The 17,729-nt window shown below is 39.1% G+C and overlaps 1 protein-coding gene across 7 annotated transcripts in view; it reads right to left on the bottom strand.

The window, feature by feature from the left end:
* C20H2orf76 (chromosome 20 C2orf76 homolog) overlaps positions 1-17,729 on the bottom strand; it is a 54,946-nt gene that overhangs the window by 26,220 nt on the left and 10,997 nt on the right. For 6 of the 7 annotated variants that reach the window (XR_013359082.1, XM_077861410.1, XM_077861405.1 and 3 more), the window contains exons 2-3: positions 3,509-3,625; positions 2,406-2,550 (exon numbers count right to left, since the gene is read on the bottom strand). Coding sequence is in view for 6 of the 7 variants with exons in the window: in XM_077861410.1 (XP_077717536.1) it covers positions 2,406-2,538 (133 nt within the window). In the remaining variant the exon portion in view is untranslated. Of the gene's footprint in view, positions 1-2,405; positions 2,551-3,508; positions 3,626-16,002; positions 16,100-17,729 lie in introns of all 7 variants that reach the window. The other variant, XM_077861406.1, reaches the window with a different exon arrangement.

Genomic DNA, 17,729 nt, shown 5'->3' with positions numbered 1-17,729 from the left:
ATCAAAAAGTAAAATGTCAAGAATTCACATTTTAAAAATTTAGCTATATACATTTGTATTGCATATATATAGATCAGGATACTGGTTTTCCAAGATCATTCTCCAGGAATGAAATCAGAGTTCCTCAGAGAAACAGCTGATCCCAAGGCTGGCGGAGGGAACAAATAGAATAAGTCTGGAACATCTTGTACCAAAAATAAAGAAGCACTCAAAGAATTATGGGGGCATGTTATAGAAGGACGTGGGGAAAGATTAAAGTGGCTACCACTGGCTAAAATAGGGATAACTGGAGCATCCAAATAAATCTTGATAGTAAAGAATTATAATCCTTTGAATAAAGTAAGAATCCACAAGTCCACAATGCTATGAACAAATGATTAAATACATGGGATGGTGGGAATAGGGGTGTGAAACCTCTTCCTTAGTGTAGGAAAACAGGTATCATATGCAGAAGCAATGACAGATTAAAAAAATTACCATTTTGCCCATTATCATCATTATCATTGTATCCAGGCAAGAATCATAAAAGAATGCTAAACTGGTGCTGTAAGTTGGATAGTAACAGGATGGTCTCAGGATATGTTCCTACAAATCACTTGTCCATTACAATTAATATTTACAGTGGAGAAACTTGACAGACCTCACTTTCACCAACTGATGAAAGTTACCATTCGCCAGTAACAGAGTTGGCGAGTGGTAGATCCTCCTGGGGTGATGCACAGAGAAGTTAGCATCACTGCTATGATTTCTCTGCCAAAACATTTAACCTAAATCTAACTGTGAGAAAACAGAAAAATCTACCTGAGTTGCATTCTACAAAACATCTGACCTGTGCTGTTCAAAACTGCCAACACAAAATAAAGACTCCAGATTAAAGAAATTCATTTCAGATTAAAGGAACTGAATGTAACATGCGACCTTGGAATTTTTTTTTGGGGGGGGGGTTACAAAAGGCCTTATTGGAATAATGATAATCTCAAAAAGGTCTACAGAATAGGTAATAATATTGTTTCAATGTTAAATTCCTGATTTTAATCACTGTACTGTAATTAGGTAAGATAATTCCTTGCTTTTAGGAAATAAACACTTAAATATTTAGAAAGGAAGGAGAATCATGGCAGCAATGTACTTCTAAATTCAGAAAGAAAACAATGAGGGGGTAAAGAGAATAAGAGAGAAAAAGGGAAAAAAGAGGTAGGGGGGCAGGTTAAAATAAATGTAACAAAATACTGACAGTTCAGGAACCTGTGTAAGAGCATCCAGGAATTCTATCCTATTTTTGCAACTTTTCTGTGTCTGAAACTTTGTCAAAGTTGAAAAAAAGAAAAGATTAAGACATATCAAGTGATACATGTAGTGTGACTGGGTGGCTCAGCTGGTTGAGCATCTGCCTTCAGCTTGGGCTGTAATACCAGGGTCCTGGGATCGAGCCCCGAATCAGGCTCATCAGGGAGTCTGCTTCTCCTTCTTCTTCTGCCCCTCCCCCTACTCATGCTCTGTTGCCCTCTCTCAAATAAATAAAATCTTTTTTAAAAAATAAAGTGATATATTTGTCAAAACTATGATCTGTACATTACACCATATGTAAATTACATTTCAATTAAAATAATAAAAGCTCATTCTAGATGTTTTATCAAATGCTGGTGATTAGAACATGTCAATAATTAAAAATGGAGGTTAGAAACCCATCAAAGTCTTATCAAAAGCCTTTGCTGACTACATGCCTATTGAATTTTAAGCTAAAAATGATAAACTACCACCAGTTGGTCTGGTTGTTATTTCTATAATCACAATGACCAATAGCTCTCATGATTTTCTGGCTGTACAGACAGAGACCTGCCACTTTCCTACTGTACTTCTTGTGAGGTCCTCTGTATACTCAGCCAGGTAATACAGTTAGCTACATTGCATTCCCTTGTTAATCAACCTCCAAATACATAAGCCCATTAGAAGCAAATCTAAATATTTCTTTAATAAAAAAAAAAAAAGCAGGGAAAAAAGGGAGAAGCCAAACACGATGGTAATAATTCCTAAGGAAGGCACACACAAAGCTAAATGAGCCTCAGGAAGATACTTCCAACTGATAACAAGGCCCAGAATAAGAGCTGACATAGCACCTGGCTGAGAACCTAGATTAGTATCTTTCAGAGTATTTTTAAAAGATTACCATCAGCATCAGCCTTTGGCTCAGGTCATAATCCCAAGGTTCTGGTACTGAGTCCCTAGGCAGGTGCTCTGCTCAGTGGGGTGCCCGCTTTTCCCTCTCCTCCTGGCTTGTGCTCTGTCATTATCTCTGTCTCTCTCAAATAAATAAATTCTAAAAAAATAAATGATTACCATCAATGTAATAGTCATCTACATTTTTCAAAATACTAATAAAGCAAAACGACTAAGACATCTCATACCTTGCTTTAGAAAGACTATAAATTCCTTTGTAGTTTGGTCCAAATTAACTCCATGATATACTATAGGCTTGAAATTGCGATGCTCAAATGAACGAATGAGGCGAACTGTAATGGTCACTTCTTTGGAAGCCATGTGGAGAAATTCCTGTGGCAAGGGACATGAGAAGAGTCTAAGTAACATCAATTCACAATTATCTAAAAGTCTACATTTCCACCCACAAGGATCCCAAGGTTACTCCTACCTATCCACTGTGACCCTGGACAGCCTTGTCACAGTCACTGATGTCCTGACTGGCATGAAACTGACAAGGCAGGGATGCCTAGGTGGCTCAGTGGTTGAGTGTTCCTCTTTGGGGAGTGATCCTGGGGTGATCCCAGGGTCCTGGGATCAAGTCCTGAATCAAGCTCCCCGCAGGGAGCCTGCTTCTCCCTCTGCCTGTGTCTCTGCCTCTCTCTCTGTGTCTCTCATGAATAAACAAATAAAATCTTAGAAAGAAGAAAGAAAGAAAAGAAAAGAAAAGAAAGAAAGAAAGAAAGAAAGAAAGAAAGAAAGAAAGAAAGAAAAAAGAGAAGAGAAAAGAAAAGGAAAAGAAAAGAAAAGAAAAGAAAGAAAGAAAAGAAAAAAAAGAAAAGAAAAGAAAAGAAAAGAAAAGAAAAGAAAAGAAAAGAAAAGAAAAGAAAAGAAAAAAAAGAAAAGAAAAGAAAAGAAAAACGAAACTAACTGACAGGGCCCAGAAGATGAACACAAGTGGTGTGGGTGGGTGTTTGTGTGTGGGGAGATGTGGGATTGTCAAACACAGATACATGGCATAGACATGACTCATCTGGATTTGCCATGCCAGGTGTCTTCTTGCTTGTTCCTGATTTGGAGTACATTTGCCTTAGAGTAAACTAACAACAGATTATCAACAGATCACATTTTGTACTCACAAATAGTGCCAGATTTCAGTGTCAACTTCATTTTCTGCCATGGTATTATCCATCTTCCACACTACTGTAGAAGCACATTTATTTCATCCTAAAACCATATGCTAGTGCTATGTGCTCGCTGTTTATGTTATCTTCCTTCATTCTATCACCAAACCACGAGGTATTATACTCACCTTACAGATGAAGAAACAGGTGTGCCTTGATTGGATCAGTCAGTAGAGTATGCAACTCTTGATCTTGGAGTTTTAAGTTCAAGCCCCATGTCAGGTGTAGAGATTACTTAATAAAATCTTAAAAAAAAAAAAAAAAAGGTGAGGAAACAGACTCAGAGAGATTGTACAAATCGTCTAAGGTCATAATGTGGATGAACAATGGAGCCTAGGGTGCCTGGGTGGCTCAGTCCATTAAGCATCCTAACTCTCGATTTTGGCTTAGGTCATGATGTCAGGGTTTTATGGGCGGAGAGCCTGCTTAAGATTCTCTCCCTCTTTCTTTGTCTGCCCCTCCCATCCCCTCTAAACACAAAACAAAACAAAATCAGGAAAAAAAAAAAAAGACGATGCAGCCAGGTTTCAAGCATCAGTTTGATTCCCAAGTCCATGCTCTAATGTACTATTGGAAAATCATGCCATATTATTTCCTCTCAAAAAATCTACAAAGTTGCCAATGTTCTAAGGATACAATTATGGTACATTCCTATCTAGTAGAAGTACTTCATGCTACCTTCAACTTTACAAATAATTTTCTGCCATAATATACAACTATACTAGGGAAAAAACACCTCTAATGCTACACATAAGAAAGGACATCCAACCTCCCTAGTAATCAGAGAAATTCAAAATTATGAGACATAACACTCACTGAAGTAACAAACTAAAAAAAAAAAAATCTGATAGTACCTAGTGTTGGCAAAGAAGGGTGTAGAACCATGAGAATTTAATCAGGGAAGGTAGGCATCCCCAACAGATACCTTTTGATCCAGGAATTTCATTCAAAGGTACCCTAGGTTTTTTTTTTATTATTTTTATTTATTTATGATAGTCACAGAGAGAGAGAGAGAGAGAGGCGCAGAGACACAGGCAGAGGGAGAAGCAGGCTCCATGCACCGGGGGCCCAATGTGGGATTCGATCCCGGGTCTCCAGGATCACGCCCTGGGCCAAAGGCAGGCGCCAAACCGCTGCGCCACCCAGGGATCCCCAAAGGTACCCTAGGGAAACTGAAATACGTGTACAAGAAAAGCACTTAATTGCAAAAAAAACCCTGTGAAAACAACATCTCTGTCAACAGAAGAGATAAGGAACTTATGGCATACAGTGAAAGAACACAAGCAGTAAAAATGAATGGACCTATAATCAACAAAAATGAATCTCAGAAATATTATGGCAAATGAAAAAAAAAGTGGCAGAAGAGTCAGAGATCTCACCACTTATACAAAGTTAAAAAACATAGCTTTTATTATGTATAAAAGGAGACAATTATTATTTCTGAGGTGAAGGAAGGATTATGCAATTAGAAGTACAAGGGCCAATTATATCGGTAGAATTTCATATCTTGAGCAAGACGTTAGGTATATGGATAGTGTATTATTCTTTGTGGCTTTTAGTGTGTCTGAACTATTTCATAATATACACAAAAAAGCCACACTAATTTGGCCTAGAAAGTCTCTCTGTATCATACAATGCTTATATAATGCTATAATGCTATATAATATTTCAAAGAATATATAGCACATTATGTGTGAAAAGCAAAGGTTCAAACTGTCTAAATGCATAAATTTATAATTATAATTTATACTGTATTAAAAATTATTTATATTGTATTTAAATGAATGGTTCTTAATAAACTGAAAATTATTTTCTCCCTCTAAAATATTAGGTAAGGGTTCACCTTATAATCACGCTTAGTGCTTAATGACCTCAAATTAATAATTGGAATAGATAATTCCAGTATTAGCTATGACACTATTTCTTCCTAAATCTGGATTATGATGCTCCCCCAAAATTCTGATCCTAGGGACACCTGGAGGGCTCAGTGGTTGACCTTCTGCCTTTGGCTCAGGTCATGATCCCAGATTTCCAGGATCAAGTCCCACATCGGACTCCCCTTGGGGAGCTTGCTTCTCCCTCTGCCTATGTCTCTGCCTCTCCTTCTGCATCTCTCCTGAATAAATAAATAAAATCTCTTAAAAAATTCTGATCCTAGAATCTACTAAAAAGCAGTTCAGCAGCCATCTACAAAATTATGATATAAAATATATTGAAGTACTGAATATAGTTCTTGAAAAAGGCATAGTGTAAAAGATTTTAGAAGCAGTGTTAACTGAAATCATGACTTCTTCCTCCTGTCATCGAGCTCCCACAACAACAAAGAAGCCCTCCAAAACATAGGTACACACATCCAACCACACATGCCAGGAAGCCTATAGTGTAGTCCAAGTCCCTAAAGAGTTTAGACATGAACAGATCTACCTCAAAATCAACTCCACGTGTTTGCTGCAACACATATTTGGATTTCATATAGAATCTCAATTAATAGTAGCCGCTTTTAGCAACAGTCAACTTGGGAACAGCTCATGTAGGCAGGAGAAGATGCTAGATTCTCAGGTGCAATAAATAAGTCATAAAAATGGTCTAAGAAGCCGGGCAGACTGGCACATGCCTGCCTTATGAAACTTTTTTAATGAGAGGTTTGTTCCTTTCACTTAATGAAAAGCTGCCCAAATGTCATAAATAGTTGAAAGTTTGAATTTGCTTTAATATCTAATTTTGGTCAGCAATGCATTGTCATCTTCATCAGAAATTTGTTATAATTCATACTTAGTCCCTAAAGAATTATAGCTACTGTCAGAAGGCAACCATTTTTTTTTTTTTTTTTTTATGATAGTCACAGAGAGAGAGAGAGAGGCAGAGACACAGGCAGAGGGAGAAGCAGGCTCCATGCACCGGGAGCCTGATGTGGGATTCGATCCCGGGTCTCCAGGATCGCGCCCTGGGCCAAAGGCAGGCGCCAAACCGCTGCGCCACCCAGGGATCCCCGGCAACCATCTTTTGATCTGTCTTAAGGACTGCAGGAATTACAGCTTGTAGGGGCACCTGGATGGCTCAGTCTGTTAAGGGTCTGCCTTCAGCTCAGATCTTGATCTCAGGGTCCTGGGATCAAGCCCCCAGTCACATCAGGCTCCATGCATCAGCTTCACCCTCTGCCTCCCACCCAACCCCCCACTCAACCCCCCAACTAGTGCTCACTCTCTTGTATTCTCTCTCTCTCAAATAAATAAAATATTTTTCTTTTAGAAAAAGGAATTGCAGCTTGTTAGTTTAGGGAGGTGGACATACTGAAGAGGTAGTTTAAAAAGCTAATATTACAGATTATAAAACGTGACATTTTCCCAGCAGTTCAACCTACTGAAAAAAAAAAGGATCTGGCCAAATTTAAAAGGCGTCCTACTGAAGCAACAGAGAAGCCAAAACCAATAAAAACTTTGGAAGAAATTAATAAAATATATTCAAAGATGGACAAAAGACTTGAATAAATGACCATGACCATGTTGTTAACTATGAAGGCTTAAAGTGTAAAGAAATCAATTCTCCTCTAAATTAATCTATAAACTGAATAAAATCTTGATCAAAATGTAAAAGTGTGCGTTGGAGGACCTGTCACAAATATTTCTAAAATCTATCTGGAAGAATAAATTTGTGAGCTTAGTCAGCAAAATCATAAAAAACGAGGCAGCACCAATTATTAAAACACATTATAAAGCAATAGCCAGACATATAATAGACATGAGTAAGCTGGTATGATTCATACATTCACTAAAGTCAGCAATAAAAATTTTAAAGGACAATTAAGCTGTAGTAATTCAAACTGTGACAATGAAGCAGGAAAAACTAGCAAATCAGTGGAACACAACAGGAAACTCAGACTCAAGATTAGGGAATTTGGTATAAAAGTGGGGAAAAGATAATTTAATATTTAATACATGGCATTGAGAAAACTGGTCATATATTCAGAGAAATATCTTTATCTCATCCCTTATACAAAAATAAATTATATGTGGAACAAATATTTACATTTAACTATAAAATCACAGAGAGGCATCAGAAAAATGGGTACATATTTCTATAATCTTAAGGTAAGAAAGGCCTATTCCTAAGTGAATAAAAATCAGCAACCATCCAGAAAAGTGCTGATAGGTAAAACAAAAATATGTAAGAAAAGATCAATCAGTACCTTAGTAGAAACATGGCTAAAGGTAATTGGCTATCTTTAGGGGTTCCTGGGTGCTTAAGTGTTGTCATTGGCTCAGATCATCATCTCCAGGTCCTGGAATCAAGCCTCACATAAGGCTCCCTGCTTAGTAGGGAGTCTGCTTCTCTCTCTCTCTCTCTCTCTCTCTCTGCCTTTCCCCCTGTCTGTGCCCTCTCTATATATAATAAATCAATAAAATCTTTTTTAAAAAAGGTAATTGGCTATCTTAAAAAAAGTCAATAATGTGAAAAGTTGATCAACTTTACTCGTAAGTGAAGAACTGCAAATAGTAAGATATCAATTTTGCCATCAGATTGGTAAAATGTTTAAAAGCTTAAAAAGTGGCCAAACCAGTGTCAGCAAGAACATGGAAAAATATTTTTATATGCTATTGCTAAGAACCTAAAACGAGTATGGCCTTTCTGGAGAGGAGTGAGGTAATTAAAATTTTTAGTTTGCACACCCTTTTACATGGCAGTTTCTCTTCTATTAACTTACCCTGAGAAGATAGTCATATCAAATATTTTAAAAATCCAAGAGTTCATAATGATACTTTTTAAAAGGCCAATTAGTCACTCAAGAAGCTAACAGGGCACTTATTTTTTTTTTAAACTGATTTAACAAGGTGGAGTGGGACATACAAATGAAAAAAATAATAAAATATTTTATGCTCTTCTTATACAGACTATTTTAAGGTTACCAAACAGCCGATGAAGAAAAGTTATTGTTTTTTTCTAGAAGAATTATAGCCAAAAAGCACAGAAAGAATGACAGAATTTTAAAATCATGATTTACATACCTATCAGAATGGCTAAAATAAAACGTAGTGATAACACCAAAAGTTGGTAAGGATGCAGAGAAACTAGATTTTTTATTCATTGCTAGTGGGAATGTAAAATGGTATAGCCACTCTGGAAAAGAATATAGCAGTTTCTTACAAAATTAAGCATATAACCCGTCAACTGCACTCTTGGGCATTTATGCCAGAAAAATGAATACTTATGTCTGCACAGAAACCTGAATATGAATGCTCATAACATATTCATATTTAATACCCCAAAAGTGGAAACAACCCAAACATTCTTCAACTTGTAAATGCTTAAATAAACTAGTATATCCATATCATGAAATATTACTCAGTAATAAAAAGGAATAAACTATTAATACATGCAACAATCTTGATGGATCTCAAGGAAATCAAGCTGAATGAAAAAAGCCAACCACAAAAATATCATACTGCATAATTCCATTTATAAGTCATTCTTGGAAAGACAAAATTATAGAAATGGAGAACTGATTAGTGTTGCCAGGGTTAGGAGAGGAGAGAAGGGATTGGCTATGCCTTTAAGAGGGTAGCATGAGAAAGCCTTATGATTAAAAAAAAAAGAAAAAGAATCACAGCATTTCTAAGATTTTGTTTATTTGAGAGACAGAGAGAGAGGGAGTGAGAGGAAGAGAGAATCTAAAGCAGACTCTGCACTGAGCACAGAACCTGATGCAGGGCTCAATCCCACAATCACAAAATCATGATCTGAACCAAAATCAAGAGTCAGACACTTAATCACCTGAGCCAACTAGGTGCCTCAGAAATGCTCTGATTCTTGACTGCAGTATTAATCCACATTTATCAATACTGGTGATAAAATTGCATGTGCATATAGAACTAGCAAAATCTGTATACTGTCTGTGGATTATATCAATGTCAGTTCCCTGGTTGTGATGCTGGACTATACTTAAGCAAGAGATTACCACTGGGGGAAACTGGGTGAAGGGCATAAAGGAGCCCTCTACACTATTTCTTGCAACTGCATGTGAATCTACAATTATCTCAAAATTTAAAGTTCCTAAAAATCATCATTTTGAAAATTCTAATGAAGTCATACATGTAAGCAAAGATTGTAAAGGGGTGCCAAAACCATTAGGTACAAGACTGATAGGAAATGTTAGAATAGATACACTGGAGTTGATAGCCCATGAACTTACTCATCAACCTTATGAAATGATGCAAGTCTCCAGATCTAATCCCCAGTTTATGGGCTATGACGACGTGTGGAAGAACATGTCAAATGACACCAGAGAGGCCAGTAGCCAAGTTCAGACTGGAAAATTCTGCTCAGTAAATGACTTGTTTTTTCAATAAATAAGTAACACAAGAAATAAAGAAGGGGAAGAAGATTATAAATTAAAAGAGACTTAAAGAGATCAACCAAAGCATCATTTTAGATGGATTCTGATTTCATAATATTAGATATTAGTAACTATTAGTTCTTTTTATTCGATTTTATTATGTTTTTGAGTTCTTGTCTTAGAAGAGTAAGGCATATATAAGTGAAATGGTATAAATTACTTGCTTTCAAATGCCCTAGCAGAGGAAGAACAGTATGAGAGCACAGATTAAAAGAAAGAATGGTATAACATTATTAACTCCTTAAGCTGGGCATATATGGGACCTCATCATACTATTCAATTTTTTATATGTTTAAAATTTCTCACAATAAAAACATTTTAAGAAAAGCACACAAACATGTACATTCAAGGAACTTGGTTTTCACTGAAGTGTTTCTAATAGTTAACAAAAATTAGAATCCATCTAGATGCCCATCAACGAAAAAATGGTTAAGTAAACTCTGTCACACGGTCACCATAAGATAAAATCCTCTTCTGCCATTAAAAGGCAATACGGATCCATAGATACTACTTTGAAAGATGGCTAGGACACATTAGTGAATGAAAACACAAGACAGAAAACCCCAGGGATGTAGTACCTCCATGAGCACACAGAGAGGTCCAGAGTAGCATTTACCAAAATATTGACAGTGGCTATCTCTGAATGGTAGAAATAGAAAAGACTCATCTGTTTTATATTTTTAGTATTGATTGATGTGTTAATAATGAGTAAGCATTTTTAGGTTACTCTGTTTCCCTGTATACTTACAATTGTGCTTCTCTGGTGTGTTATGCATCAACAAAAAGTTATTTTTTTAAATTAAGCCATTTTTAGAAGGGATAACAGAACAAAAGCAAACAACACAGAACTTCTCAATACTATCAAGGATAGAGACAGCGAGAAACTTAGTTATGCAACTGACATGCAGTAAGGGATACCAATAAATCTCAAATGCATGCAGTAGTCAGAGGTCCCAGAAGTAGGTCACACACCCAGGATGAGTCTAATCTTGTCTAAGAGGGCACAAAGGCCCTCCATACCCAGTCCCTCCCTCCTCTTGATGCTGTCACAACCACAATCTACCTTCCATATATCACTCCAGCATCAAATACAGCCCATAGTTTCCCACACATACCACTCTGTTTCCAAGCCTCGGCCATACCCTTCTGCCTCCAGCTTTCCCCAAACTCCCTCTGTCCTGCACCTCTTTGCATCACCAAGCAGGCATCCTTCAATACTCAGTGGGTACCATCTGCTCCACAACACCCTTGCTATCAGCTCCTCCTCTGCCCCAGGCTCAGCTACCAGCCCCTCTGGCTGCCCACAGCACCTGGTCATGCCACAATGAAGACAGCATTGAAAGGGTCTGGCCTATCAGCCCCTTGAGGGAAAGAATACTATTTGGCTTCTTTTTGATACCCAGCAACATGTGCAGCCTGAGGCACATCAGAGCTTCCAACAACATCAGCAGAACTGAGTGCAGCCAAGGGGCTGAGGAAAGTCTGAACCCTTTCCTACACTGTAGTCGTAGTACCTCAGGTCTATGAGCTTTGTCACGGTCCATGAAAATATTTGAGATCTTAAAAAAAAAAAAAAAAAAAAAAGACATATTGCTTCAGATCATGAAAACTTTTCAAAACCAAAATTAACAATTAAATACCTACGACATATAACATTTCAACAACCAACTCAACTTTATTCATAATTATATGTTAGGTTTAATATAGGATATGGATATATTTTATATGATTTAGGGGGGAGATTTGAAAAGAAACAGTACTAGGGGTGAGGAACGTAAAAGAAAAAAAAAAGAGAGAAAAAACAAAGTGACAGTGCCTAGAGCTTAGGAAGGTCTTTAAACCTCCTTGCCTTAAAAAAGAAAATAAAAAACCTGTTCTGGCTGATACTTACCCAGCTGGTTTGAGATAATGAAGAAGAAGCATCCCTATCCAAAGTAAACTAAACTCTTCAAAACTAACAAATAAATAAAACAAACACAAGATCTGCTTAGGAACCTCTCTCAGGGAGCTCCCAGGATCCTGACAGGTAACCAGTGTCTCATCAGAGCCAAGGATGGATGCAGCCCAGCAGCCTCCTCTCCTGAACTAATTCTCTCTGGTCCTTACAGGACAGGTTGTAGCTGTTTTTTTTTGTTGTTGTTGTTTTTGTTTTTGTTTTTTTTTGTGGTTTTTTTGTTTTGTTTTGTTTTGTTTTATGGCCCAGGCTCCAGCATCATGAATAAATAGCAAAGGTGGAAATTCAGCGTGGAATGGACAGGGAAAGGCAAGCCACACAGCATGGCAGCCTCCCTAAAGGCCCAGCTACTCTCATTCTAAGCTGGCTCCTCTCCTCATGGCAAAATTCTGAGCCAAAGGACTCTAAACCGGTTGGCATAAGCTCCTGAAGTGAAAAAATAGGCACAGTACATAAAAGCTCAGAGCCTAGTATTGTGACCATTACAAAACATGCATACCCACAGAATACTCGGTTGTTGACATTAGGCTGACCTCCATCAGCTCAAAGGAAATAAATGAAAAACTAACTACAGCCAATTCTGGTTATTCGCAGTGGATAAGATCTATAAAATGGTCTCGAACACTGAATTAGTGAATACTGAAACACTGCTCCTAGGGAAATAGGGTTAGGGTTCTCATAAGTCTCTGGTACATCTGGTAGCAACACTTTCACCAACCGATCAGTACATAACCTTGTTTTACGTGTGTTTATGTTTAAAGATGCCTTATTTTATATTGTTGATTCATTATTAACATTTAACTCACAGCTAACAGCATTATAAATCGAGTGTGAAAAAAAGTTTACCTAATGCACTTTTTTTTTTTTTTCTCCTTCGGGCACATCATTGCCTTCTGGGCACTGCAGGTGGGGGCCATTTTAAATAGCGGGGTCACTGACAAAAAGTACAAAAATGTGAAAAGCATGGCACTAAATAGAACACAAACCAGACACTTATTTACAACATGAAAGCTGAAACAAAAAGGTCCCCTGGTTTGACCTCAGCTGGGAACATTGATAAGTAACTTAAAATTTTCACTGTTCTACACATGTTACTTCAACCAAAAACATACTTTGAGTATTGCTTTCAGGGTTATAAATAAATTTTGGTTGAGTAGGCAAATTCACAAAGAATATGCAAATAATGAAGACTGACTTTATTTCCCCCCCCCAAAAAGGACATGAGCCTTTGAAAGCATTTGAAGGAAGCATATTCTTGACCTTTTTATAAGAGAATGGAATCCAAAATGAGTTAAGTATTAGAAGTTTTAAGAGTATGAAAGCACTCAACATTCAAGCAGCTAACATGGAGGAAATTCTATAACCACCAGACAGAAGAGGGCACCAGGTGACCTTCCCTTCTGCAACCTGCAGGTTTCTGAGAAGTAGTGTATAGGACTTGAATTTTAACAGAACTCCAATGGTGAATCATTTAGGAAAAACTAAAAATCTTTATAAAGTTGTATCTCCTTCCCAAATCAAAGTATTATAAAACCAAAATTTTCATGTAAGAAGTTTGCTTTAAAGCTTGTCTTATTCACATGGGGCCTGGCTGGCTCAGTCCATAAGCATGTGACTCTTGACCTCAGGGTTGTAAGTTAAAGCTCCACGTTGGGTGTAGAGGTTACTTAAAAGTAAAATTAAAAAAATAATAATAAAAATAAAAAAGCTTGCGTTGCGCACATGAAAAAGGTACAACTTTCAAAAAAGTAATGTTCTAACCAAATACAAAAAATATATATGCATATTGCACTAAATGCCTAGTTTTCCCCTAGAGTTAGGAACTAATACTACAGGGCAAAAAGCCTATTTGCCTTCCTTTTAAAACAAATCAATAAAAAGAGGATAGGAAATACAGCTTATTGTTCTTTTATGTGAGGTAACTTAAGTGGCATAGACAATTAGGTATAAAACCAGGATAACGAAGGAATTCTGTTAAGATGACAATCACTGGAACACAAATGATCCTAAAATTGCACCTTACTATTTGTGGAGTAAATAATCGTATGTATTGCTAAATATCATCTTAAATAGGTCATTTCACCAAAAAAAAAAAAAAAAATTGTTTAAGACCAGGGGAGGGGGGGGAAACATTTTTATTACTTTTTTTAAGATTTTTATCTATTTATTTATGAAAGACACAGAGAGAGAGGTAGAGACATAATGAGGAGAGGGAGAGGCAGGCTCCCTCTATGGATCCTGATGCGGGATCATGCCCTGAGCCAAAGGCAGATAGATGCTCAACCACTGAGCCACTCAGGTGCCCCTAACTTATGAATGATTTTTAAAGTCTTTAACCTCAACCTTTTCTTTTTTTTAGGTAGGTTAAGAAAAACAGCCTTCCTCCTTAAGTGTTTACATAACACAGTGCATACAAAATAAATATTAGCTAAATCTGATGGCTACCAAAATGCTTCAGTGTTGTAAGTACTTCATTGCATAATGCCATCAAAGCTGCCCTTTCCTGAAGAAGGGTCATAAGCAATTCTAATCAACAAACTGTTGAAAGCTGTTCACTCTGAGTTTATGACCCCTGAAAAACCAACACCTATAATTCCATAGACTTGCCTTTGTGACCCTCAAGGTGGGGCAAATACACAAAATCACAATTTGTGTTCTCTGCCCAATGCAAGTAAGACTCCCAGGGAACTGACACTCCTGGACACTTACCTTTTTGGAAAGAATAGTTCACACGCTTCCCTTCTCAAACAAGGTATACCAAATACAAGTTCTCTTTTTCTTGATTCACAATCATCAGTGAGAATGTTAATCCTCGTACTGTGTGTTGGGAGGTGATTCTCCACAGATCTTTCCCACTTCTGCAGTTCTTATGAGGAACTGGCTGCTTCAGTTCTGAACTATCTCTGCAAGGGTGTGTGTCTAGCAAACAAGCTAGAAACACAGAGATATCCTCTCCCTCCAGAGGCAAAGGCAGGATTGTTTACTGTCCAGTATAAAAAAAGTAGTGTCTCCCTCCAGGCTGAGGTTGGGCAGGTTTCTTTGCAGCACTTTATGAGAGATCAGGATTACCTACACTCAGGGTTGTACAGCTGCAGACTCATAGGGCAAAAGGAAATACACACACATGGTGCTCATGCTGTTGGCTGTGCTGTACTACAGTCCTCTTTGATCCAAGAGTCTCGAGTCTTCTGCCAGCACTGAGATTGGGATTTCCTAAACTCAGGGCTCTACAGCCTGACTCAAACCCATGCATGGGCAGCATTCTTCTGAGCCACTTCACATAGCCCCCATGGGATCTGTGGGGCAAGAGGCAGTGACACAAACATGCAACTCATGCTGCTGGCTGTGCTATAGCGACAGTCCTCTGTCTCTGACCCCAGAGTGCCATGTCTTCTGCCAATGTCTGGCAGACTGTGATGGGCTGTCAGCTTTCAAGTAGGGTAAAATCTCAGATTCTTCACAGTTCTTGGCAGTTGTTGCTGACAAGAATGGATGCTGGCACAGACTTTTGTACTTTTTGGATCAAAAAGGGCTTAGGGGCTATAAGAAGATCCCCTGGGATCTGATAGCATATGCTCTTGTCCAAGTGGTGGGTGTGGAAGAAAAGGGGTTAATTAAACTTTTAGAGGATGAGCAGGAAGGCCAGGACTGAAACAAGCTGTCCAGTGGTGCTCTGGCTATCAATCACTCTGCCTGGCGATGCTGCACATCACCTCACCTCTCTGATGAGAGGCAATGTGGCTGTGGCACAGTAAAGGAGTCCCCAGAGCCTAAACAAATGAAGTCGGCAATGAGGATCTAGAGCTTTGGGTGACTGAATAGTTCATTAAGTTGAGCCATGAACAGCCAGCAGGCCACTTGGAACTAAAAGTGTGCCTTGCTTACTGGCATAGAGCTGCTCTCCTGCTGTGCATCTCCAATCCTCCCCCTCACCCTCTACCCAGACATCTGCTTTAAGAAGGAGGATGATTATATTATGGGTACGCTGAGGTCCCCCAGTCCCCAAGAGAGACTAAAGGCCTTATGCACCCAATTATGCTGGGGAGCTTCAGGGAGGGAAGGGACTCCAACTTTTACGGCTCTGGATACAGGCACCTAGGTACCATCATACCTGGTCCTGTGCTGGGAGGAAGTATCAGATCAGCCAATGGGATTTGGACAGGATCCACAGTGAGAAAGAGATAGATGCCACCCAATGGATAGAGCCCTTCAGGCCAATTCAAAGTACTGTTGTTTTGACATTTGAATGTATGAATGTGCATGTTACATTTACTTACACTTCCCCAAACTTAGAGAGTGCCAGAGGAGATTCTCCCCGCATCAGGAAGAGCTACAGGTAGAGAAATGCCACCATGACAAGCTCCCCTGCCTTCCCTGTGAAGAACGAAAAATGGAAGCAGTCACTCTGCTCAGTGGGAAAAACTCAAGGCCATTCCCCATAGCTTTGGCTCATGTTCCCACAAATGGATCTTATATTTTTACTGACCCTTGAGGTGTCGCTCAAGGCCTAGTGGTTTGACTTGCCTCTGAACCATCTGGGCAACTCATCCAGATGTCCACACATCCAGATGCTCTCTGATGAGACCCCTGGACTCCAGCTGCTGCTGGAGCCTGCACCACCCCGACCACTGTTGCTGCCTTGGTCCATCCTGGTGCACGGACACAGCAAAAAGAACTCCACCTCTGAAGCGGAGTCACCACCAAACTTGTGACTCCAACCAGAAGGTGACACGTTGGTCCCGTGGTGAGAGAAGCCACATCACAGAGACTGCTGCCCCAACCCACTCCTGGCAGATGGACTACTTTCAACCTTGACCTTCTCTCAGGACTCCACACTCCCGGGAACATTTTTTGTCTGGATTTCAGTGTTCACATTCCAAATCACCTGACTGACTCTGGTCATACCACCTCAACCCTTGAAATGAACCCATCCTGTGTGTTTGGTTTCCCATCCTATTTGCAGCCTGATCATGGTTCATCTTTTATGACAAACACTGAGGAACGATGGGCTCAAAGTCGAAGTATTCCATAGACTTCCCACTCCTCTCTACCATCCACAGCCATCTGGTATCATGATGCCCTGAAAAAGCGTCCTGAAAAAAATCAACTCAAAAAGATTTCTCAGGCACCTGGGTGGCTCAGTGGCTGAGTGTCTGCCTTCAGCTCAGGTCGTGATCCTGGGGTCCTGGGATCGAGTCCCACATTGGGCTCTCTGCTCAGTGAGGAGCCTGCTTCTCCCTCTGCCTATGTCTCTGCCTCTCTCTGTGTCTCTCATGGATAAATAAAATCTTAAAAAAATATAATATATATATATATTTTTTTTTTAACCCTCTTTGCTTAACCTCCTGGAGCACATAACGTAGCACAGCAGTCCGTTCACTGAACGTGGCTGCCCCCAGAAAAGGACCATCTTCTCGCAGCCATTTCCTGGGTAATGACCAGAGCCAACAGGACTGGGGTAGGGGCAGCAGGAGTGGGGGCGCATATACAGACCAACGTGAAATCCTGTGATTCCACCCTGGTCATTCCCTTGTATAATGCTTCTTTCTTTCATCTACAGAAACCCCCCTGCCAGCCTAACTGGTATATCCTCCATGAGACAAGTAGACAATGGGGCTTAAGGGATTTGAATTCTGGTTCAGCTACCTGGATTCTCTTGCTCAGCTGACCAGACTCTAAATCACAAGAATAAGGATCACTTGAATACACTGTAGGTCACAGTGGGGAACATAATGTCTCTCTGTGGGTTTTATAAAAACTCCCTTCATGGGGGTGCCTGGCTGGCTCAGCTGATGGAATGTGCGACTCTTGATCTTGGGGTTGCGAGTTTGAACCAACCACATTGGGTGTAAAGATTACTTAAAAATAAAATCTTAAAAAAAAAAGTCCCTTCAGGGAGCTGATTAGAAGAAAAGTAAAATTACAGCTACTGGAATGAGACATAACGATTTTTGTAGAGGTGAAGGGAGAGAAATAACCTCAGCACTTACACACAAAACAACTA

This window comes from Canis aureus, chromosome 20 (assembly GCF_053574225.1).
Source record: "Canis aureus isolate CA01 chromosome 20, VMU_Caureus_v.1.0, whole genome shotgun sequence".
Classification (NCBI taxonomy): Eukaryota; Metazoa; Chordata; class Mammalia; order Carnivora; family Canidae; genus Canis; species Canis aureus.
Note: the sequence above shows the minus strand (reverse complement) of the source record. Positions and strands in the feature narration are given on the sequence as shown.